At 42.2% G+C, this 24,021-nt stretch overlaps 1 protein-coding gene across 2 annotated transcripts in view; it reads left to right on the forward strand.

Annotated features, from left to right (window-relative positions):
- Positions 1–9,689: 9,689 nt before the first annotated feature.
- ERGIC2 (ERGIC and golgi 2) overlaps positions 9,690–24,021 on the forward strand; it is a 28,451-nt gene continuing 14,119 nt past the window's right edge. Inside the window, exons 1-5 of one of the 2 annotated variants that reach the window (XM_082051323.1) lie at positions 9,690–9,710; positions 15,029–15,174; positions 18,060–18,168; positions 20,147–20,193; positions 21,370–21,440. In XM_082051323.1, coding sequence (XP_081907449.1) covers positions 15,069–15,174; positions 18,060–18,168; positions 20,147–20,193; positions 21,370–21,440 — 333 coding nt within the window. In that variant the 5' untranslated portion in view covers positions 9,690–9,710; positions 15,029–15,068. Of the gene's footprint in view, positions 9,711–12,600; positions 12,781–15,028; positions 15,175–18,059; positions 18,169–20,146; positions 20,194–21,369; positions 21,441–24,021 lie in introns of those variants that run through there. The other variant, XM_082051322.1, reaches the window with a different exon arrangement.

Consider the following 24,021-nt stretch of genomic DNA (forward strand, 5'->3'; position numbering starts at 1 on the left):
CCCTGATGCAGCTCCACTGCCAGGGCATCCCCACTTGAGCGTACAAAAAGTGCCACTTCCCGGCTCTGTTCTTGTTCCTCACCTTCATCCAGCCATCACTGTGCTGAATGAGCTACGATGAGCTGGGGAACAAAGCAAAGGCACTCCAAGTATTTCAGATGTTATGGTAAGAGTAATCTTGGAAGTTATACGTCCCAGTCTCTACCCTAACACTACAATGTTCAACACCAGTGATGCTCTTTAAAGATGACTCACTTTAAAAGGGAAGCAAGGACTAGCAAAACCTCAACATGCTTTAGCTTCATGCTTAGCAGAAAAATTAAACACCGAAGAGGTCTTACCTGGGTTTCAGACAGCCAAGTGTTTCAGCTGGAAATGAGCAGAGCCGACTGAGGGAAGCAAGCAAAGGCATACCCGCACGCTTCAGCTGGAGAAGATAGTATGTCCCCCCAGGCACTGAGGTGTAGGTGAGAATGAGACCCAGCCTACAACCTGCCAAAGGCTTGATTTGTGAACGCTTCCTGCCAGGGCTTCTGGCATCAGCAAATCTGTGCAGTGAAAGAAAATTCTGACAGGTTAAATTAACAGCAGAAAAAGTTCATGCAACTGAAAAGAGAAGGCTGGGATTCTTAAAGTACTGGCAAACAACTGTTCAGTTGGTCCAGTTTGCAACCAAACATTGGAAGTCTTTACAACTATTTAACATCAGAAGTCTAGTGGCACTGGTTTATCTGAACATAGGCTAGAAAGGACAACTCCTCACAGCAGGTGTGCAAACTGTCTGGCAGGGCTTATTTAGGGTTTTGAGGTGACTGTAAACATCTCCACCTGAAAGCTGTGATTGCACCCTTGTGACATTTTGAGCCAGCTTCAAATTAACTCAAGCTCTGGATCACTGCCGTGAGCACCAGGTTTTTTTTAAATTTCAAGCTAAAGACAACATGGCAAACGGAGGTCCAGCTTTGCACTTTAGCTCCAGCTCTGCCTGGAACCACTCCGAGCCACAGGCCCAGGGCAGGGGCTGTGCAGGGCACCCCACAGTCATGGGGAACATGGTGACGGAGCAGCTCCACAATGGAGTTCATCAGCTCACACACATCACTGGCCACTGCTGTCTGATGTTTTTGTTGAAACCTGTGATGCTTTGATTCCAGTTTTCAGAATGACAGGCTGTCTTGGATGCACTTTTTTAGTTGTGATATATTTGTTATCAGTTCTCCTCTGATTGATTGTAAGGATTAATTAATGATTGTGTCTGGAAAGTATCAGCACATCCTCAAATACAAGGTTTTCTAAATGTATTAAATATATATATTCACTGCTTTTCATTTGGTAGCTCCTGTTGTTTCAGAGAAAAAAAAAAAAAAAAACACAACACAAAAAATCACCCCCCAAACCACAAAACTCCCCAAATCCACAAAACAAAATAAATACATGCTCTTTAATCTTATTGCAGTGTGTAGGTACTAAGTATCCTCTGCCATTACTATGATTGTTCACTCTACCAGAAATAACTCATATACTTACATTTTTGGAAATCATCTTCCCCAAGTGCACGTGGAAATTACTTGTGGGAGACTTTTTTTCAGGTTAATTTAATCTGCATCTGGTTTGTATTCATGCATGATTAATTACTGTACAGATGGTTTATATTTAATGGGTTTCAATATTAAGAAATAAAAGACTAAATGATATATTAATATATTAATTTTACTTTTTATGTATAAGCAGTATGTCAAGCACTCTCTGAAAGAGCAACATATAACTGAAGAAGGTATTATTATTATGATGCTAGTAAATTACAGAATGGTTGACATTTTATTAGCATATTTGGTAGTGAATTCAGATTTTGTTACAGAGAAGTTATGTGAGAAGTAAATATCAAGGAAGATTTATTTGCAGAATATAGTCAGTCCTGTGTTTTGATTTATGTAGGACCCCAAACAAGAAGGAGGTTTTAAACTGCTTGAGGCAAGGATTAAGAAACTTCTTTCTTTCTTCTTTAATCTCTGCACTGGTAAAGGATCTGGATTTATAATGCATCACTCATCCCATGCTGGCTAGAGGGCAGATAACATTGGTGCATGGTTTTTCAAGTCATCACAGGTCCTACAGTTGTCATTTCTTAGGCCCAAGGCATATCCGTAATACAAAGGAGAGGAATTGCTCACACTTCAGCATATATTCCCTTCTCAGACACCAGCCAACAGCGAGGGAAGGCGGCCGGAGTGGAGGCACCAGCCCTGCTTCAGAGCCTGGCCCTGGATGCTGCCTGACCAGCAGCTGGCACCAGCCTGTACAGATCTGCACTTTCTTCCAAGGGACATTCTGAATAAAAATGTCTCTTTGGGTACATGGATTCTTTCCCCTGTAATTAAAACGTGAAAAACATCAGGAAAAAAAAAAAATCTGGTTTTCTTTAAAGTTTCAATATGAAATAAAATTATTTAAGCCTGGGATTATTCTCAGCATGTGAAAAATAAGTATTTAATCTAAACAAATCACCTGGACTTCCTTTAGAGTAAATGGAGAAAGACAGGAACCCCTATAGGGTCCATCCTACCACCTTCTTTATGCCTTAAAGGCATAAATCTTCTTTCGGAGGTATCCATCTGCTGCTTTCCTTTGGTCATACACAGCCCAGTTCCCTATATTAGGACAGGTGCCAGTATTTTAGGCAGCTAAAATGTACTGAGATGAATCCCATGCATAAAGAACAGGCCAAAATAATAAATTAAATCTTGCTACATTTGTGTCTCTCTTCTTTTGCTTCTGCTCTCATTTCCTCAAGTGTATCTAATGCTTAAAGTGCAATTTCTCAAAGGCAAAGTCTGTGCATTTCTTGGTTTTCTACACATTGGGAGAATGGAACACTGAATAATAAAACCAGAATGAAGTATAAGCTTACAATAAAATAAGAGAAGTATTTGATTTGACAGATCTGATCACGAGACAGCTAAGGACAGCAGAAGAATACGCTGTGGAACTCAGGGCAGGTGTGGAGGGAGGCCACCATGTCCCGCGGCTTCTTCACCTCTGCATCCCACCAGCCAGCTGCTACTCCATACCTTGCATCCTGGAGCAAACAGCTACTTCAAAAATAGTATTTAACAATTGCTTAAAAGAGCTTTTCCACATTCCAGAACAATGTAAAGTCTATAATTCATGAGAAGCTTCTTCATTTTCTAACAGCCACAGCACCTCATGGTCCCCTTCACCTTCTGTGTGCAAGTCAGGTGTTTGAAGTCTTTGTTTTTTCCACCACAAACAAGAAATGCAATTTTAACTTGAATATTATCTCCCTGGCAGGCACAGCATTACTGATAGTAGTCATCAACACTTAAGACAAAAAAGACAGAGCGAATGATGAACTGTACTGTGATTTTCAAAATGCTATTCAAGATATATATATATATAGTCAAAGACACAATATTTAATGTTATTTCCTAAGGTCCTGACATTTCCAAGCTGGCAGTACGACTGGCAGGATGAGAAGTTCGTCACATTCCTTGTGGCGATCTTATCTTAGTTTACTCAGAATGGGTGACTTCATGCAGAACAACTGGACAAGGTTGTTTCTAGGAACCTTTTCACATCACTAAACAAAAGTGCTTGATATTTTTCACTTTTCACTGCTTTACTGGCCTATTAATCAGAAGTAATTATTCTCCCTAAGTACAAGAGAAAAATAGATTATTGCACATGAAAACACAGCAGAGGGGACTAGAAAGAAAAGGGAAAAAAAAAGGGAATATGCTCAGGCAGAAACAACTGAAGACACATACGAGGAAAATGAAGCAAGAGTTTTTCCAACCTGCACAAGGTGTTGCAGCCTGGTCTCTAAGGCTGCTTCTGGCCCCTCTTCCTCTCCTTCCCTCAAATACCACTCCTCCTTTGGCATGCCCAGCTCTTTTCTTGCACATAGCGAGATTTCCACAGCTGTTGGCTCTGCTATAGGTTTTGAGACACCAACAATGACCCAGATGGAAGAAGTGCTTCACCCTGTGGCATTTGTTCCTACAAGTTGTTGTCACCCGCAGTTGCCCTGGGGCATTCTGCTGTGTCCCTGCTGACCTTCCACCAGGGAACACAAGAAAAGTACACCAAGGAAAGCAGATTCACCATGTCAAGCACACTCTTTGGGTTGCTGGCTTTATTCAGCTCCATTAAGTCCACACACAAGTTTCCTCCATCATTATGAGGAGAAAATTGCATTTTGAGGCTTTAACAGAAGTGCTGTAGTATATATATGTAAACCCCACAACTGTAGGAATTAACCATGCACATTTCTTTTCTAAAACAGGGTCTCCACTAAAAAATGGCTATTTTTAAAGACAACTTAACCATTTTTAAGTAATTTGTTCAATTACTTTCTTCAATGAAACAAAAACTGCAGAGTACACACAACACAGGCCAGATGGTATGGTCCTTCCAACTCTGCCAACAGATTGACTTGAGCAGCACGAATAGCAGTTGTTGAATTAGATTCACCTATACGCTTTCAAAGAGTCAGTCATACTTTGTTCTAAAATATCAATCTATATTTTGGCAAACAACAGACCAAAGAAATTCCTTAGTAAACCAGGGATTAAAATTCTATTATAGCTTTAAAGTGCAATTTGTATGAGGCCAATACACACAAGAGCTAGGATGGTGGCAATGGTGTTTCACATAACAGCCACTATCCTGCAACATAAAATAATGAAGTTTCTCAGTGGAAAGCTTTTTCCAGCACAGTATCTGTTAATAGGGCATAACAGTGCTCTTATTCTGCTAATGGTCTCTGTACTGTTGAAAGTGCTAACAAAAGATTGTCCCATTTTTATTCACCCATATTTGTGGCAATGTTCTGTTTTAAATTCCTATTATTAGATTTTTCATACCTGTCATCCTAAATTGTCTTAAGTGTTTTTCTCTAGGTTAAAGGAGATTCTTCTATAAAGGTTAAACTGATGTTGTTTAGAAATTACCCTCAGCTCAGAAAATCTCTCCGGCCCCTGAAGAACCTTTGAGGCCAACTGGCTTAGAAACATTTTGTTACCAATGCAGAAACCTTCCATGCTGTAGTCTGTTTGGGAATTAAGGTGTATTTTTTGGTTTGTTTTTGGGGGGTGTAATAAACAAAATTGTGTCCACTGGAGAACAGCAGCAGCAATAACATCCACTGCAGAGCCACCAAAGCCTGGTGGTCAGAGAGCTCCCATGGGAGCCACCGGCTTCTGTCCTCCAGTCAGAGGCACAAAGTGAAACCAGTTCTTCCACTGTCAAGGGGAGCATCTGAACTACTTGTTTCTGAAACAGAAGTCTACCCTCATAGTTTCTCCTTATTTTTTATGCGAACCGAAAAATTACATATTTTGGTTTAGATTGACCTGGAATAAAACAATTTTTATTCATTTTCGTTAGCAAACCTAAGATGGACTGAAAACCACTTTTCTTTCTCATTACTTCATTGGTTGGAGGAAATGTTTTCTTTCTCACAGAATTGGAAAGCAAAAGTAGTGTAAAAGCACTAGAAATCCGATGAAGTATATTTAAACTGAAATGAATAAAGCTGGACAGCGAGTGCGCTTCAGGAAGCTGTGGAAAGGTCTGCATGGGTATAATAACTGGGAGATCTGACGTTTTCTACCTGTGATCGCCAATGCACGTGATACACATGGTGTCCGGCTGTGACCACAACAGCACTCCTTCACACGGCCCCTCTCCCATGGTCACCCGAGAGGTCCCTGGTTGCAGAAGACAAACATGGAAGAGCGAACAGGCATTAGATGAACCAGAGCTCAGTCAAAGGCCTCAACAGCTACCCTTGCCTAGCGTGGCAATAGAAACAGCTAAACAGACAGTTTGGAGATTCTCTGCTTTCAGTCCCAAGTGAAATTCAATACAAAGGCTTCTGGGGAGTATTTAAATCTATCAAAATACGCATTAATTACCTAAAAGTATGACAGAATGATGGCTGGCTGGCTATCAGCTGTTTAATTTTACCTGTGTCTATTCTGTAACAGGACAGATCTTGATCTTCCCAGGATCAAGAATATATAACTTCTGCTTTATCTTTCCCTCAAGTATTTAATTATACCAGATGGGAGAAAGTAGAAAAATTAATGTCTCCCTTCAGTTTCCTGATCTCCCCTTGTCATTTGGAAGGGAAGTGTTGTCATCAGCAGGCAGGAGCAGCTGGGTACAACAGAAACCCAGCCAAGCGCAGAAAATGCCAGCAGCAAACCTGGAGAGAAGGAAATACCTCTTGCTTTCAAATGCTATGACTGAGGCAGTTCCTTCTTGGCAGAAGGCATCAGGAAGAAATATTTCCCTCGCTGACCATCTGTGCAGAGCACATTTCACCAGCAATCGGTTTGTTTGTACGTTGCCCATCCTTTCTCACAAGCCAGTTTGTGACCATCACCCCGAGCTCTCTGCAGCGGAGTTAAGGCAGTAGGTGTCTGTGAGCACCAAGCCCAGTGGCATTTCAGACTCTCCGCTGTATCTTGATGGGTATGCAGCCTGCAACAGAAAACAGGGTAGAAAAGGACCAGAGTTTTGGGGAAGCCCAGGTCATTTTGAAGTTGGTGATTGAGAGGGAGGAGAAGCAATTGATCTAGTAAATCTGGCAGGGAAAAGACTTAATGTTTTGAGAAAGTCCACAGGTCTCACAGGGACACAGACTGGCCAAGGAAGATGTGGAGAGAGCTGGGCTGGGGATTACAGAGATGTTGGAAGCTGTAGCTGGAAGCTGCAGCTTAATCAGATGGACATGACAGAAGTGCCGTGCACTAGAGTTGGGAAAAAAGTACTGTCACCCAGGAGCAGAGGCTGAAGAAAACAAGGCTTACCAGGGCTGCAGGGTCTCCACTCACTGCATGGGCAGGTCTATGCAGGAACACAACGTCTTTTAGAACAGCTGGGATGCAATGGACCTACTGTACATCTTGTGGTGCTCACGTAGGAGACATGTCCTTGCAGACATGTCCTAAAAATTAATTGGAACCCTGGTGATTGCCAGATCACACTTAGACTAGATAAACCCTAATTAACAGTTGTTATCTTCGCTAGGTTCAGCTCTCACCAATCACATTAAAATTGCCAGGGAAACCAACGGGCATGGTTAAAAAAACCCAAAACAAAACAGACCACAAAAAACACCAAAACAGGGAGTTAACATTCTTTATTATTAAAATCAAAAGAATATTCTTGTAAAGCAAAACCTTCCTAGCAATTTGCCAAGATTTTCTTACAACCTGCTGGGCCTGGCAGAACATCAAGGGACAATTTTCAAGAAAACTCTAAAGATTGATTTATTTCAGAGCTCAAACAACCAAATATGCATACTTACCTGCAAAGATTTTGCAATAAATTTGGGGAACCTTGCCTTTATCAACTTAGATGTGTGCTACTAGTATATAGGTAACACCACAAGGATCACAACAACTTGAAAAGTTTTCATAAAATATTAGTAAGACTATGTCAAACTTATTATTTATTAATATCCTAGCATCAAATCAGCTCTCATATGGCTTATACAGACCTCTTCCAAACCCTGTTTTTTATGTAATTAACAAGTAGCAATGCCTTTTAACTCTATCAAAGACAAATCATTCACATTACTCCACTATGCCAGCCAACACTGTTCTCAACTAGGCAGCCCTGCAGAAGCCCAAATCCTTCATATCATTCAGGTTTTTAAGACCAGTGATACTTTTCAAGACCAAGCTTCATGCCGGGACACAGCAAACTTGTAGCAAAGGACAAAAAAAAAGGATTATTAATACAACTGCAAATAAACATTGAGAAACCTATTTATTAATGGTCATGAGATTTTTTCACAAACCAAAGAATGGAAAACAGGATATTAAAATCAAAGAAATACTGAATGTCACAATGTACACTAGGGTATCTTTGTTTCCTGATAGTTATTGGCCTTGTCCTGAGCATTTAGACAATTCAAGAAGCCAGTATGTGAAAGGATTAGTGTTTTTATGCAACTTAATCAATTATCAGAATATTTCTGTTTTGTAATCATGATCTAATTACTAAAAATAGCCAAGTGGTGATAGATCAGGATTTATTACTAACCTGACATTTGTAATCTAGACAGGAATTCAGCTGAGTGACTGATGTTCCCCTCCTCCCCATACCATACAATCTATCAACAACATATAGCAAATCCCTGCTGAATTAAAGACACAGCTTCAAATTAGTTATCTGTCTACACCAAACAATTTAAATTCTTGGGGGGAAAAAAACCACAACAACAAAAAAAACCCACAACAAACCAAGATTACACTGTAGCATTTTTAACTGCAGCACTTCACTCAGTACAGTTCTTATTCCAGCTCCCCTGTGAGTGAAGTTTGAGCCTCATTAAGCAGCTGTTCTAAATTGCATTTTAAATGTTATCTGTGTCACATATTTTCAAAATAAGAATTAGAATTGATATCCCTTAAACAATTCATAGCGGTAAATAATTCGGGATCCTCTATTAAAACAGTGGCCATTTTGTAAAACAGTGTTGTTCTATTTACACAATGAATTAACAGAAAATAGGATTGTTTCAGATAGCTTAAGTAGCTTTAACATATTTTTCCTTTTGGTGAACTGGACTGTTCTGCCTTTTGAGACCCTGAAAAAGAAGTTGTCAAGAAAACCAGAAGCGGGATTGAGTTGGAAAAACTATGTAGAAGATTAGTGATCCATGTCTCCTTTCATTTATTTAAACCGGCTACTGATGCACCAAGAAAATGGAAGACTGCAAATAAATACCACCACAATGATGACAGCCACTTTCATTACTGCATTGCCACTCCTGCCCACAGAGGGACGGTAACACCGCCCAGGTTTTGGGCAAGTAATCAGCACCTCTGGACACAGGAGCTGCCACCGTAGTGACCGGTAGGGTGAGCTGATGGTGGGATTGCAAGCTCCTGCTCCTTGGCTGGCGGCTGCCTCTGATGAGGCCTCACCAGCCTGCACCTCCACCCCGACTGGCAGGGTGTCCCTTCACTGGACAGACAGACGTACATGTGGCGATCTGTGACTCCACAAACCGGTTTCAAGCATTAGCTAAAGTGGGGGCCGTACAAACGCCGAAAGCTTCCTGCGATCTAACAGCTCCACCGCCGAAGAGGCGGGCGCCGGGCACGGCCGCCCTGAGGTAACACGGCGAGACCGGCGGCCGGGCGGCAGCGCGCAGGGCCCCGCTCCGAGGGAGCCCGCGGTTCACCCAGCACCTCCCTGCACAGCACAAGACGGACTCTGGCAACCGACAGCGCGACTCCGGACCGGGCACGGCGGCGGCCGGCTCCCCCCAGCGCCCGGCGAGGGCCAGGCAGGCAGGAGCGCCCCTTCCCGCCACCTTGTCTCGCCCGTTCCTGCGAGCGTGGTTCTTCCTGATTGGCCGAGGGCACCTCCCGCCGCCATGGCCGCTCTGGGGCGCCCGGAGCGGCGCGGAGTCCGATCCCCTGACAGCCGACCCTCATCTCCCCACACCGGCGTCCCTCCCCGCCCTCATTGCCCCCTAACGGCAACAGCCGCCACCACCGCTCACCCTCCAAATCTCCCAATTCCTCCAGGCCCCCTACCCGCACTAATTTTCTTCCCCTCCACCCCCTTTCCAGCCACTCCCACCCCCTCATTTTCATATTCGCTGTTCTGCACCTGAGTCTCCTCCTCCTCTTCCCTAAATGCCACCTCGATGCCTCCACGTTCCGGTAAAGCGGCTGCTCGCTGCCCTTCGCCCCGGCCTCGCCTTAATCCCCCGCGCTGCCCCTCTCCCCTCCCGCTGCCCCGGGCCCTCCCGGTCACCGCCGCTGCCCGCCCGCTTCTCTCGCTCTTTCTCGGGAACAGCTTCATCGCGCCTTTCCAGCCGTCGCGAAGCACCTGTGCAGGCGGCTGTAGAGCAGCAGACGGGGCTCGGGTTTGGTCCCGAGGTGCTCTAGCCGGGTTTCTAGTCTTGTCTTATGTACCTTGCACACGGCTTCCAGCACGGTAACGCCGAGGTGTGTTGGAGCGCAGGTGGGAGATCTCTGCATGTTTACATCTGCTCCTCTTGTTTGGTCTTCCTACTATCTTTGGTATCAATGTGTTCCACAGCCTAATATTACTGGGGTTATTTTTTTTTTCTGTCCCGCCTCATTTGTGGTTTGCTAAGTGTATGGATATGAGACATTGTATGTGATTTCCCTTCTTTGCACACATCAAGGGACATCATAAATCACCAGCATTAAAAAGTGCTGGGCTTTTTGGCAGGGCAGCTGTATTTTTACATAGATGACTGCACTCAATTCTTAGGGTGCTTTGGGATCTTGTTAAACACTGTAGTCAAACAAATGTGTATGAAGCAGCAGCTGGGGAGCAGCCCCTTGGCCTGCCTGCCTGGCTTGCAGTTTACAGCTGGATTTCTTCCCCTTTCCCTTTTTTTTTTCAGAGCTTCCTTTTTTTTTTTTTTTTTTTCCTGCTCCATTCAGGCTCTCAAAGGTAATTTGGCAGGTGTTCATAGGCTACCACTATTGAGGTGTGATCAAGAGAGTAGAAAACGAGCATGTAGGGATGTAAGGACAGGAGCACAGTTTGAAACAGAATAGTCTGGTACTTGATGGACGCAGAATGATCACTGTTCTGTCACTTCAGTGCAGTCAAACATATAATGGCAGTGTAATGCACAGTGTTGTCACTATATAATAATTTTCTCTTTTTCTTACATTCTGAAAAATGTATACTGCATTTGCCCTCAAAATCCTGTGGAGACATCTGTAGTTAAAAATATTACTGTAATGCTGCAAAGCGGCAAGTGGTTTTGTCCCGTGCCACTTCTCCTCCATAAGAGGCATCTCAAGGCGGCGTCGAGCACTAATGCCAAAACGGTTTTTGTCTGTGAGCGGATTGGACTGCTTTAGTTCATAGCCTGTGAGAACATCTGCTGAGCATCTCTGATGCACAGCTAATAACCAGATATGTCGGTTGCTCTTTTCAGGCCTCAGTGCTGAGAGCATTTCAAGGGAAAATAAGGCTTAGGCAGCGAAATCCCTGGCTGCTGAATTATATCCTACAACCACTGGCATGTCAATATAAGAGCTTTAAGTGCTATAGCTAAAGCTGTCTGCTGTTTCTGAGATGAGGGGAAAAATGTACAGATAAATGTATTTTCTGCCTGGTTATTTATCTCTTGTAAGATCGTTCTCCCACCCTCTTCTTCTTTCTGACTCTCCAATCCAATTGTTATTCTAGTTGCCAAAATGATCAAAACAGACAGATCAGAATTCAGTGAGAACATTGGTGTATTGCTGTATTTTCCTTCCTTCCTTGAAACCCACTATCTGCCTGTCCCTAAAAAGCAAAAAAAAATTACTATTTGAATCTCTTTGTACTACTTTATTGTTTTAGGTTCCTTTCATTCTCAAGTGCTGTAGATTCCAAAACAAAGTTGTTTTACTCAAATTGGCATGCTACTTGAGACTACTTGGATCTACTTTTTCCTCTAAGCCATTAAAAAGAGCAAATCTGTATTAATGCTGTGGAACTCATCACTTTCTGTGTTTCTGGTGTGTGCGTTTTATCTGCTTGCCTCATTATAAAAAATGGCGGAGTCTTCAGTCTCTCTCCTTTCTGATCTATGAATCTAAGTGTTTGGTATAATGCTTTTATTTTTAAAAAATCTTATGTGGAGCACTTTTCTTTGAATAATTTTGATGTTACCACTTCTCAAAAGATATTGGAGAGCTCCTTTTTTGGCTGTAGGAAGATGTCTGGGTTGGGTCAGCCAGCTGTGGACTTGGGGGCACAGTGGCAGTACCATGATGTAACCCCGTTGTAAGTCTGTTTTGATAGCAGGGCAGTTGTAAAGAGTACAGGGAACACCAACACAGAGGAGAATGAATTGCTGCAATCTTAAAGAAAAACCTGGAGATAAACTAACAATGTTCTTATTAAGGGGTGAGGTGTTTGGTGAGAGGTGGTGCCTTTTTATTAGCTCCACGGGGAAAAGAACAGATATTTTGGGTATAAATAGCCCTTTTTTTTTTTTTCACTCTGGTACTTAAGACTGGCTTATAAGCTTAAAATCTGTTTTACCCCACTATTACAGCCCACTGTCTTAAAGCCTTTCCCCTCATAGTTAACCCAAAAGAAGATAATTGCCTCTTCTCAAACATAGTCTGCTTTTATATCCATGGCGTCTAAAATAGTATTACCACTGCAAGCCAGGTTATAGTTATTTTCCAATATGGTTTTGGAGACACTTGATATACATAATTTTAAACCATCACTCAGTAACTCGCAGCTTCACAAATTCTTCACGATATCCACTTTCCCTCTTCGGAGCAGCATGTTCGGATGTTGCTGTGCGGGTGGCTCTGGACGCCGGCGCTGCAGGAAGCCCCGGACACCTGAAGGCTCCGCCGCGGGGCTGTGCGGGGAGCGGACCTGCGGCCCGTGGGATCGGCTGTTCCCGGCTCTGAGGGGCCGCCGCCGCTCCCTCCGAGCCGTCCATTTATTCCCACATACACGTATTTTTGCTGATTCCTCCCCGCCGCTTCCCGGCCGCCGCGGGGGCGGGCGCCGCGTGCCCGTGAGCGGCGAGCATGCGCGCAGGCGGGGCGGGCGGGGCGCCGCCGCCGCTCCCGTCGGCCTGTGCCTCCCGCCGGGCGTCGGCGGCGGAGCCAGCCCGCCGCGGGCCACGCGCGCTGCCATGGTCAGCGCGGCGAGCGCCGAGCAGAGCGTTGCGGCTGCTTCCTCCTTTCCGGACTCGCCCGCGGCGCTGGGTAACGGCGAGAGAAGCGAGAGGTAGGGAAGGGCGGCGGTGAGGTGGTCGGTGCGGCCTGTCCTGTCCCGCGGCTGCCCGGTGCCCGGCTGCGGGCCTGCGCCCGCCTCAGCGCGGCGGTGGCCGGGAGCGCCCGCGGCCCGCACCGGCGTGTGGGCTCCGAGCTGGCGGCCGCCTCCCGGGCCTCCCTCAGCATGGGCGGCTGGGTGCGAGGCCCCGGGAGGGGGTTCGGGCGTGGGTCGGCTCCGCGGTGTGGAAGTGGGTGTCCAGGCGTGCACCGATAGCGGCTTCGCTTCCACGTTGTCTGAGTGAGAGAGAAGCGCCTGAGCCCCTCAGGTGGAGCTGGGTTGAAGTCGCTTTGCGTGGGTGCTCTGGTCTCAAGTGGCGTTTGTGCTGTACTTTTTCCTTCTCTTAGCTTGTAGTAATATGTATTTTTTTAAAAAACGTAATCGGTGTTTGGATTCATAACATGTTATTTTCGTAGCAATGGATTCCAAATTTTATACTTGGCGTTTCTGAGGTAGGTGCGTTGAGATGGGCAGGGGGGAATATGCCAGATGTCTGTCTCACTTTGTAATGGAAAGCGAGTCTGTGTATTTGGGATCAAAGAAACAAGTGAAGAAATTGGATGCTCCTAGCTAGATTAGAGAAATCTGTGCACTCACCGATGCAGAATGATTTAGAAAGTTTCTTGATACTCAAATGCTCTGGGTTTACCTGGTACCTCTTTGAGGTGTGCTGCTCCACACGTGATAGCGGAGAAAACAACGAGTTGCTAAGCTGACCTCAGTGCTGTCCGTGTAACACAGCAGGCAGCCCCGTCCCCTGTTTGCTCTGTGATAATGAATGTTATGGCTCCAGTCATTGTGTCCAAGCAGCTGCTTTGCTATATCTGTGCTCCTAAGTTTTGCAACTTCTTAAGGTACTCTGAGTGGAGTTGAGATGATTCTTTAAAACACAGTTATGTAGTGTAGTAAGGACACAACCTTGTTTCCCTGATTTTTTTTTTTTTTTTAATGCTATATAACCGAACTTCTGTTAAGCATCTGTGTTCTCTGCCTGCTTTAACTGTGGTTCCTTTGGATCCTCTACAACACACAGTATCATTTAGTTGGTCTCTGCAGACTGACTTGACTGATGCTCCCAACAAGATAGATTGTGATTCTGCATATGTGAACTTATATTTCCAATAAAGCATATTCCTTGGTTACTGCACAGTACGAAGCCGGCTCAGCACCAGGGAGCGGCAGAGCGGGGAATAGCTCTCAGGTAATTTCACTAGGCCACACTGGAGGCTTGATGTGCTCTTGAAATGGGGGAGATGAGTTAACAGATTTTTTTTTTGTACAAGACAATGATGAGGAGGATTCACATGTTGGCAGTGTAGGTTAGTTTGCCTGCCTTGGTGCCTTTAAATAGGGGGTGATAATATGACATAGTCGCAGAATACAGTAAATGCACAGTGGTTTTTGTAGCTTCAGAAATTCTGGGCAAAGTGCAGCGTTTCCTCAGAAGGAAGACAGCAGTGCCAGCTTGTTAAAACACGCAGTATATTGGCAGGACTGTGTTATGAGCATATTTGCATGATTTGGAAACAGTTTAAGACAGTAGTTCCTGGGCAGGCTGCTTCTCTCGGCATCCTGGTGCTTAGTGTATTGACAACTCCAAGCAGGGCAAATATCGTGTCATGGACAAAAAGGATTCTGAACGACGGAGCTAGGATTTGATACTCAATTTGCTTTGGGGGGCATTTTTATAGAGGAAAAAAATGCTAATTTTATTATTACTTGAAAATTCTATAGCTGTAAAAACACAAAATGTATTTTTTTTTCCTTTAGTATATGGTGTGTTCCCACATTGGCTCAATACGGGAGCCCTGAGAAGTTGGATGTCCTCCCGAGTTTATGTAGCCTATTAGATATTCTCTGCTAGGTCAGTGACTTCATGCATTGTCAGGTCTGTTTAGCAAGCTTACTTTAGAACTCAGTTTGTTGTTTTTGTTTTTGTTTAATTTTAAAATTGAATATATCCAATACCAATAACAATTTAATTGACAAAGAAATTAATCGTAGTAATTAAATGGTGAATGTGCTGGATGTGGCTGCAGTGTAAGCAGCAGTGTGCAGGCCAATTTTAAGTTTTCTTGAAGCAAGAGTGACCATTCATATTTCCTGGGTTTTAATTGTCTTATTAATGCTTTATAGTTATAGCCAGTGAATTTGAGCAATGTTGCTTCTGTCTTTTAATCGCAATCATTTATTCTCAAATCAGAGGGAATATATGAAGGAGGAGGTGGAGGAGTGTGCTGAAGATGAGGCGACTGAATCGGAAGAAGACCTTGACTTTGATGAAAGAATTGGATGCTTTTCCAAAGGTTCCTGAAAGCTACGTGGAGACTTCAGCAACCGGAGGCACAGGTAGGCCTTATTAAGATGCTGACATGATTGATGTTGGCTGTTAGCTCAGTCTAGCATGCTCCGGGAGTAGAAGCTTCAATAGGAGGAAGACAGGCATCTGTGTTCATTTGAAACTACCCAAAATTGGTTTCTTGATTTCTTTTGTGGACTGACAGAGCTCATCTGCTTAAAGACAAGGCATAGTATCTTATCCAAATAGATGAATCACAAGGGAGATTTCTGTGTAAAACTGGTGAGACTGAAACCAATGTAAAGGTTTGAGGTAAAAACTTCTAGCCAGTTACCACTGGAAGTTCACTGTACCAAGGCCATATTAAAATATTCCAATTTGTTGTCTCATTAACCCTTTTATCTATGTCAGGTTTCTGAGTGATGCTGTGTCAGCATGAGCTGAAATTCAGGTTGTGTTTCATAAAAGAGGAAAAACATTCTCCAGTGGTGTCTAAGAGCTGGCTAAGTTAAACAACAGGATGAAGACCAGCTCTCTAAAGCTTTTTGTCTTGAAGGTATAGTTGATTTTAGGAGTAAGGAAAGCCCTTTGAAGAGCTAAACACTTTACTCCAGGGCATGTGCTTGTATTGTCCTTATTAGTCACTTGAGCTTCTTTGAAAAAACTGTAGCTGTAAGAAGTACCTTTTCTGTATATATCTGAACAGAAAATTGTGCCTGTAAGTTGGGTTGGGTTACAGTCTGATCTGGAAACGGTGACTTTGTCTGTTGGACTTGTTTGCAGTTCGATGGGGAACTGCTAGCTGTTAGTTTAAAATGGAGGACAAAAATCTCTCGTGTGATTGCCTGAAACTCAGTTAAATAAAAAGTACAAGAAGCAATTGCAATCTGCAGATAAGCCTTTGAAGTCATTACACCACTTGTAGTGTAAAAGTAAATATCACAAGGATCTGTATTACTTTGCTTCGTTTCCTGAATAGCACTGTTAATAATTAAAGGATTATTGTACATAAAATAATCTCTAAGAGCTGGTTAAATAACTCTTTGTTAAAGTTAGTCTCTGTTCCTGAGAAAGCAAGTGAGTCGTTTTTATGTTGTAATTCACAGAAAAACAATAAATGCTTAAAAATTCCTTTTTTTGCATTATAGCATCAGAGAACTTCACTTTGGTGAAGGGATGCCTTAAGGATTACTCAACACCAGAAGTTACTTTAGCATTCTTTAGTTTATCCCAATAATCTTATAAATGACAGTATAGGATTGTCTTATTCCATGCTGTTATAAAATTTGAATGTGGTATTCCTGTCGCATTCAGGATTCAAGTGCCAGGCTTACATTCTGGTGTGATAGGGATGCCAAACATAGCAAGACTCTATTCTCAGACTTGCAGTGCCTTAAAACCCATTGCAGAAGAAGTACTGGTGCCTTGAAAGGGCTGAGACTCCAGCTGGGGGCTGGGAGAGCCTTCAGAAAAGAGGATCTGTCTTCGGAAATTCTACAGACTTTATTTTCCTGTTGAGATCCACGAATACTTTTGCTCAGAATTACCCAGAAAGCAGCTATGGCTCTATTTGTTTCCTCATGTTGGGAAAGACAGTGTGGCTCCAGCTTTCCTCCTGCAGTAGGGTAGATGGTGCTTCAGCTTTCCTGGGCTGAGTCTGGCGTGCTGGGCCCCAAAAGGAAACGGATAGCCAGCATAATTAGCTAACTAGTGCATCTGCTTTCACAGTGTGCATTGCCGTGAAGGTTTTCATATGTCTGATGGCTACACAGCTTCAGCAGAAATCTAGGACTTGAAATGTTGCTGATCAATGCAGCAGTGAGTGCTGCAGCCAGTGGCTTCTTTCTGGATACTGTAGGACCATCCCTTCATGTCCCTGCTGCAGACCACTGTGTAGTCAGTCGAAGTCCATCAACAACAGGCTTGTTTTTTCTCAAGCTGCCCTTCACAGAATCTGTAGAAATACTCCCCAGAATGCAGATATAAAACACATACTGCTAATAAGCTGTACAAATCACTACTGTGCTCCATAACTGAAGTTTCTTTTCAGCTTAACGGAAGTCATGATTTAATAAAAGGGGTGTAGCAGGCACTTCTGTGCATCTGTTACTACATTTCTGGCTATGTGCAGCAGGATAATATTCCCTTTGCATTGTACAAGGTTGTGAGTGTGATGAATAGGCTTCTTTGGAGATAAGTGAGGCACATATCCTGTTAAAATAAACCATTTAGTTTTCTTCCTAAAAATAATTTCATATCAGTTCATCACTTATTTAGTTGTTGGTAGAATGGATAGCTATGTGTTGCTTATCTCCAGAGGGAGAATAGTTTGAAATATTGAAGTGGAAGTCCTGACTGTACATCTAACTGCAAGTAATATAATAAGGACATCTTTTGCTAACTGGACAACACATATAATGCATATTATTTCTCTAGTCTGCTAGCTTCTTGGCGCTAAAACTGCATATAAAAAAAAAGCATTATAAAAACTTAGGTTGTAGGCAAGTGGAGACTTGAAGGGACTTCAAGGTGTGCCTTCTCCTAATTTCACTTTTGAATTTAGGATTGAATTTGCCTAGACCATCCCTGACAGTGATTTGTGGGCACTTTGTTTTATGTGCAGAGGAGGATCTATCCTGTTAAATCTTCCATAAAGGGATTTTGCAGTCTCCCCATCATTCTAGGATTTGACCGTACTTAATGTAAAAAGTTCTTTCTTGATGCAAAAGTCAGACTTGTTCTTTTCCCCTTCTATGTAAAAACAAATACTGTAGATATGAAGATATTTCTCTAAGAGCAGCTTCTGGATTTATAAATCTAATATACCACTATTTTACTGGTAATGCTTAGATTCTGGAATGTTAGAATTTTGTTCTGCTTGTGTTTCTGAATAATATTTCTCACAATCTAAACTTTTTTTCTTTTGACCACTCAGTTTCCCTGATAGCATTTACGACGATAGCTTTCCTGACTATAATGGAGTTCACGGTGTATCGGGACACATGGATGAAATATGAATATGAAGTAGACAAGGATTTTACTAGGTATTTTTTTATTAATTATAATTCCTTTTAAAATTTAAGTTGTCTGCATTTCAGGAAAAAATACATTTGAAATGTTCATGTGACTTGGAAGCAATTTATGGTGGAAATTAAAAATTAAATACTAAAGGGACTTGATTTTTCTTCTGTTGATTGATTTGGATTTTTTATTTTCTGGAATCTACAAATAAGAGAAATTGAGATTTCTGCAATGAAGTCTAAATAGTGTAGATTTGTTGGTGGAGTCCCTTGAGGAATATTGGTTAACAATTCAGAGGACGTTGTAATACGTAACACCACATCAGCTTTGTAAACCCACCAGCTTCACGTGATGCTTACTCTAGTTCATACAGTTAGTGTATCGCCATTATACTTTGTGCTGCTGGAGGTGAACCTTAAGCACTCAGAACTTTGACTGCGTTATCTAGAGATTGCTGCTGATCTTGTCTTCAGTTACGGCTTTCAAGATCAGCTGAAGATGCATTTGCTGTTGGTTTCATGTGCTTGTCTGGACTGTTCTCCTTTCTTCCTGATGTGGTCAGGCACCTGTGAGTCCTTGTGAAGTTAATGGAGAGTTTGTGCACTGAACACCTTTAAATATCATGTGTCTGAAACTGAAATAATTTTAAAAGCTGTTTGACTAGTTGCTGTGGTAACAAGCTAAAAATATGTATATTAATTGGATGTCTTGAACAGCAGAAATACCAAAGGTTTCTGTAGTAAAAAAACCCAACAACAACAAAAAAAACCCACAAACCAACAAGACATTTAAGGGAGATGCATCAAAAACTTGATTTAGATTAAATCCATTCAGACAGATGGGAGTTTCACATTCAGGTAGGTTCTAAAGTAGGTTCTTTCCCTAGTGAAGCTATTGCATGGGAAGGATAGTCTAGAGGTTAAGAGACTATTATGGGGGTTGGGAGACATCATGCTGCATGTTTTCCAGTTTGATTGTGGGTTTATCAGTCAGCCTGCAGTTCTGTGACAATTTAAACCAATGGCTATTGGTATCACTGTAACTGCTTTTCTCCTGTCTGCTGACCGTGTCTGATCCCAGGTTGAGCCAAGTGTTGAATCCCACACTGGTGTCATTTCTTTGTGGTCTGCTAAGTTCCCAGAAGATCCCTGGGGATTTAGTCATTATAGTTTAAACGACTTTTGTGAAACTAACGTGAAAACAAGTATGAAATGCCCAGAATATTGGGGAATGCCCTACAAACAGACTTCTGGTGTGTTGGAGTATTTTCGGATTTTTTTTTTTCCCCCTACTCAATGGGAAGAACTGCGTTTCACCTCCCCTCATTATAGAAACATTCAGGGTAAAGATCTTAACATACAAGGCATTTAGCTATTAAAATATAGGAGCATTTTTGAGAAAATAACTATTTCCAGAAGCATTGCTAGCAAAACCAACAATCTTTTTGACATTGCAGTGTTTTCTAGGGAGTGGTTTTAGCAGCCTCCCAGCCTGATCCTGAATGTCACTGTCCTGAGGAATTCTGATTAGGATTGGAAATACAGTATCATGTCTTAAGGACAAAAGAGGAGGAGAGTGGTCAAATATTTACTCAGGTTTAGATTTGTAACTCCTGCATAGCCCTGATCCATTGCATTCTATGGAATTTATTGCACTGTTGTTGTTGTGTGGAAAAAAAAAAAGTAAAATATTGAAAACATTGTACTTAGTGACAAACTCTTGGGCCAGTAGTATTTCAAAAAAATGTTAGGAGTTTCATGGTAAACTTCAACACGGAAATCTGGTGGTTTTATCTCTTAAGTTACGAGTGGTCATCAGTGCTTTCATAATTAAAAGTCCGCATTTGTTTGCAAAAATTTTAAACAGCCTAAATTTATATTTATTGGTGTAAATGTTATTTGGCTGTGTTTCTGCAAGTAGTCTGAGAAGTTTAGTAGTATACCTCTTGATAGTTGTCCTCCATATTACTTATATAGCTATTTCCCTTTTTCTTTTTTCCAGTAAGTTAAGAATCAATATAGATATTACGGTTGCCATGAGGTGTCAATGTAAGTATTCCATCAATTAAAGTTTTGAAACACTTTAAAGGCTCTTCAGAATATGCATTTGTTTGTATTGTAGTTGGATATTGTTCAAAATATTCTAATATTCTAACAGTGAATTTTTTTCTGATCTTGATGGTATGTAGTGATCTTCATGGCATATGACTCACTGAAAGAATTGGTAGGAGATGTAAAGAAAAATATTTATGCCATCTTGTTCACATCTTACAGATCTTTGCCTTGTCTGTCAGGACAAAAAAAGGATCTGTTGTTGCAGTCGCTCTCTAGCTGGAGTAATCTAAAAGCTCACAGTGAGGCAGAACTCAGCAGCAGGAATTTAACACAACTTTTATTTATTTATGAACTTGGCAAATATTAACCTAGTCTATTGTTTAACAATACTAGAACCCTCAGGTAATTTCATCCTCCCAATGCACATATGTATGCCTTCCCTTTAAGGCAATGCTTACTGTTCTTTTCAACCACTATTTGTGGTTTTGGTCATCCTGGACTGAGAAGGAGAAACAATACTGCTACCAGGAATCTAAGCAAGTCTTAAGACTCACTTTTCTGGCTAGATTCAATCGTGCATTAATTTTATGGTACTGGTGTACCATACAATTTGTGTTTCTCTCACAAGTATTAATTTGTAAGTCATCACTTCTTACTCTTAACATTTATTTTAATATTTTTCAATTATTTTCCAGTTAAAATAAAAATTTTTAAAAATCTGATTTTTTTTTTTTTAAAAAGAGAAATTAAACCAAACTTTATCCTCTGTTTTGCCTAGTCTTGGTTTGGTTTCAGTGCTTATGAGATCCTAGAAAGTTTGTGTATGTGGTTCATGCAAGACCTCTGAAGGTGCTACATCAGTGAGACAATACTGCAAATTTGAAATGTTTGTTTCTGGTCACTGTGTATCAGTTGATTATACTCTGATATTATGTCTATGATTCTATGATAGGTTGAAAAGTAGGATTCTGTGGTTTCCCCCCTACCTCCCAGTTATCTGCTTCTTGCCAGAGTTGTTTTTCTTTAGGTTTGGGCTTTATTAACAATTAACAGTAACTTACACTGAAAGTTTACTGCTGTACTGTGAAATTTCATTTCAACTTGAACTTTTTTTTGTTTGTTTATGATAATTTGTAAGACTCTTAATATTTTTCTCCCTGTTAAAAATAGATGTGGGGGCTGATGTTCTGGATTTAGCAGAAACAATGGTTGCCTCTGCAGATGCGCTGATCTATGAACCAGTAAGTTGATACTTAGCTTTTTATTTAAAAAGGAAATTGGTCTTTACTTGGTGCAGAGCACTGCTGGGCTGGCTTGCTTGCTTGTATTTTTTTGCCCACAATTGGGCTCCTTGAGTAAGGTCTGCAGTGGTTACCCCAGGAATCTGTTAGGAAAAAAGGGTAGCATTGGGATTTCTAGTGATTTCTACAATTATTTTTACATGTGCAAACTCTAGGTGTAAATGCTAACAGAATTTGATATGGAAGGAAAACCATTGGCGTTCTCATCAAAGGAGAATTTATGTAACTGCTTTTTAACTAGAAGAAGACTATGATTCTAAAAAGCGGTAGAAAGTCACCGTTATATCCTTATAATATGGAATGGCATTAAAGATTGTAAATTGGGTTAGTATCCTTTTAATTTCTGTATTGTGAACTGAAGCCTCTGGAATTGTGTAAGCCTATGCTCTTAAGGTGGTTCTGCTTGCACAACAGAGTAAGCTTTGGGGTAATTATGCTGTATGAAAGTAATCTATCATTTTCTCACTGTTTAATTGCAGGGCGACAATAAACTGTGGCAGATGCTTTGTTAACCCCCTCACTCCCCTCTCCCCACTAAGGAAAGGCAAAGAGAGAGAGGACTTGCAAGCTGGAAGAAATGTTTTACCAATGCTACTAATAAAATAGAGAAAATAATACAAAATATACAAAACCAATCTTGAATTTCCCGGCAAAGCTCAGAACTGCTCCGGCAGCTGCGGGGCAGGCACCCGGAAGTCCTGGGTTGGACTCTGCAGCACACCGGAACTGGATTCAGGGATGCAGGATCTGTCAGTAGGCCTCAGATCGCAGGCAGACAGACAGACATGGTCCTCTCTAGATGTCAGCTCTAGTTGAAGAGAACGAGACCCTTGTGATCTCCCACCTTATAAGATGTATGACATGGATGGGATAGAATACTTAGTTGGTCAGTTTTAGTCACCTGTTCAGTTCACTTCTACTTGCCCCTCTCACTTACGGGACATGCATTCTTATCAGCGACCTTGCATTCCATTGCTATGTCTACTAAAACATGTATTCAACTTCAGAAAAGTGCAGTTACTTAGAAGAATTTAGCTGAAAGGAAAATTCACTACAGGAGAAGCTGGTCTTGTTTTTAACAAAACCGGGAGACATTTACAGAAAACCTATTGGAGAATGTACCTTCCTGCTGGAATTGTTACATTCTCTAATAACTGAACCGTATTCCAACTTATAACAGTTTTGTCCAAATTCCTACTCGTGTGTGAGCAAAAGGAGATGGCTCAATGGAAGGATGGCCTCGGGAAGGGGAAGGAGCTTGGGTTTGTTTGTTTGTTCTCCTTGGGACACTTCCCCTTTTTGTCAGGACAGTCATCTCTGTGCTGCTGTAGCTGCTGCATGGTAGCAGTTGCCCTAGTGATTATAATCTTAGAAAGAGGAAAATTCCCATACTTGATCTCTTTTGGCCATGGCTCTGAGTAGGTTTAAGCATTAATTGCAATTGAATTTACTGTCTGGAGTACATCAGCATTAACAGTACATAGATTTGAATTCAGTGCACAGATGTTACTGGTGATACTAAAGAAGTGCTTAGTGTGGGATAACCCTAGAAATAAACAGTCTGCACCTGCACCCTTGTCTTTCACAGCTTGCTCCTCTGCTTGTTTAATTGCTGTTTGCATCAAAACCATGCATGTCAGTTAGATCACTTAGAATTAAATTGCCACTCAGTGCTGCTTTTAGCCCATGTTAGTCAAAGGCTAGAAGGGCAGAGGCTGCTTACTGAAGTTACAAGAGCTTTCGGAAAATATGCTGAAGTTATAAATGGAAACAAGTGAATAATTCTAGGGGGAAAGGGACATAAATTTTCATACTTGAACACTAAATGTATTATTTAAAGTGCAAAGTCCTTTCATAAACTCCAGTATGTGGTACCATGTGGGGAAAAATTTAATGAAATATAACAAGGGCAAGTGTAGAGTATTGTATCTGGGCAGGAACAACCCCAGGTTCCAGTAAAAGTTGGAGAACGACCTGTTATAGAGCAGTGTAGGGGAAAGGGACCTGGGGGTCCTGGTCGACAGCAGGATGACCATGAGCCAGCACTGTGCCCTTGTGGCCAGGAAGGCCAGTGGTATCCTGGGGTGGATTAGAAGTGGGGTGGTTAGTAGGTCAGAGAGGTTCTCCTCCTCCTCTACTCTGCTCTGGTGAGACCACACCTGGAATATTGTGTCCAGTTCTGGGCCCCTCAGTTCCAGAAGGACAGGGAACTGCTGGAGAGAGTCCAGCGCAGAGCAACAAAGATGATGAAGGGAGTGGAGCATCTCCTGTGTGAGGAAAGGCTGAGGGAGCTGGGGCTCTTTGGCTTGGAGAAGAGGAGCCCGAGGGGTAACCCTGTTAATGTTTATAAATATGTAAAGGATGAGTGTCATGAGGATGGAGCCAGGCTCTTCTCAATGACAACCAATGATAGATCAAGGGGCAATGGGTACAAACTGGAACACAGGAGGTTCCACTTAAATATGAGAAGAAACTTCTTCATGGTGAGGGTGACAGAGCCTGGAACAGGCTGCCCAGGGGG

Source organism: Streptopelia decaocto, assembly GCF_964273445.1.
Source record: "Streptopelia decaocto genome assembly, chromosome: 1".
NCBI classification, from domain to species: Eukaryota; Metazoa; Chordata; class Aves; order Columbiformes; family Columbidae; genus Streptopelia; species Streptopelia decaocto.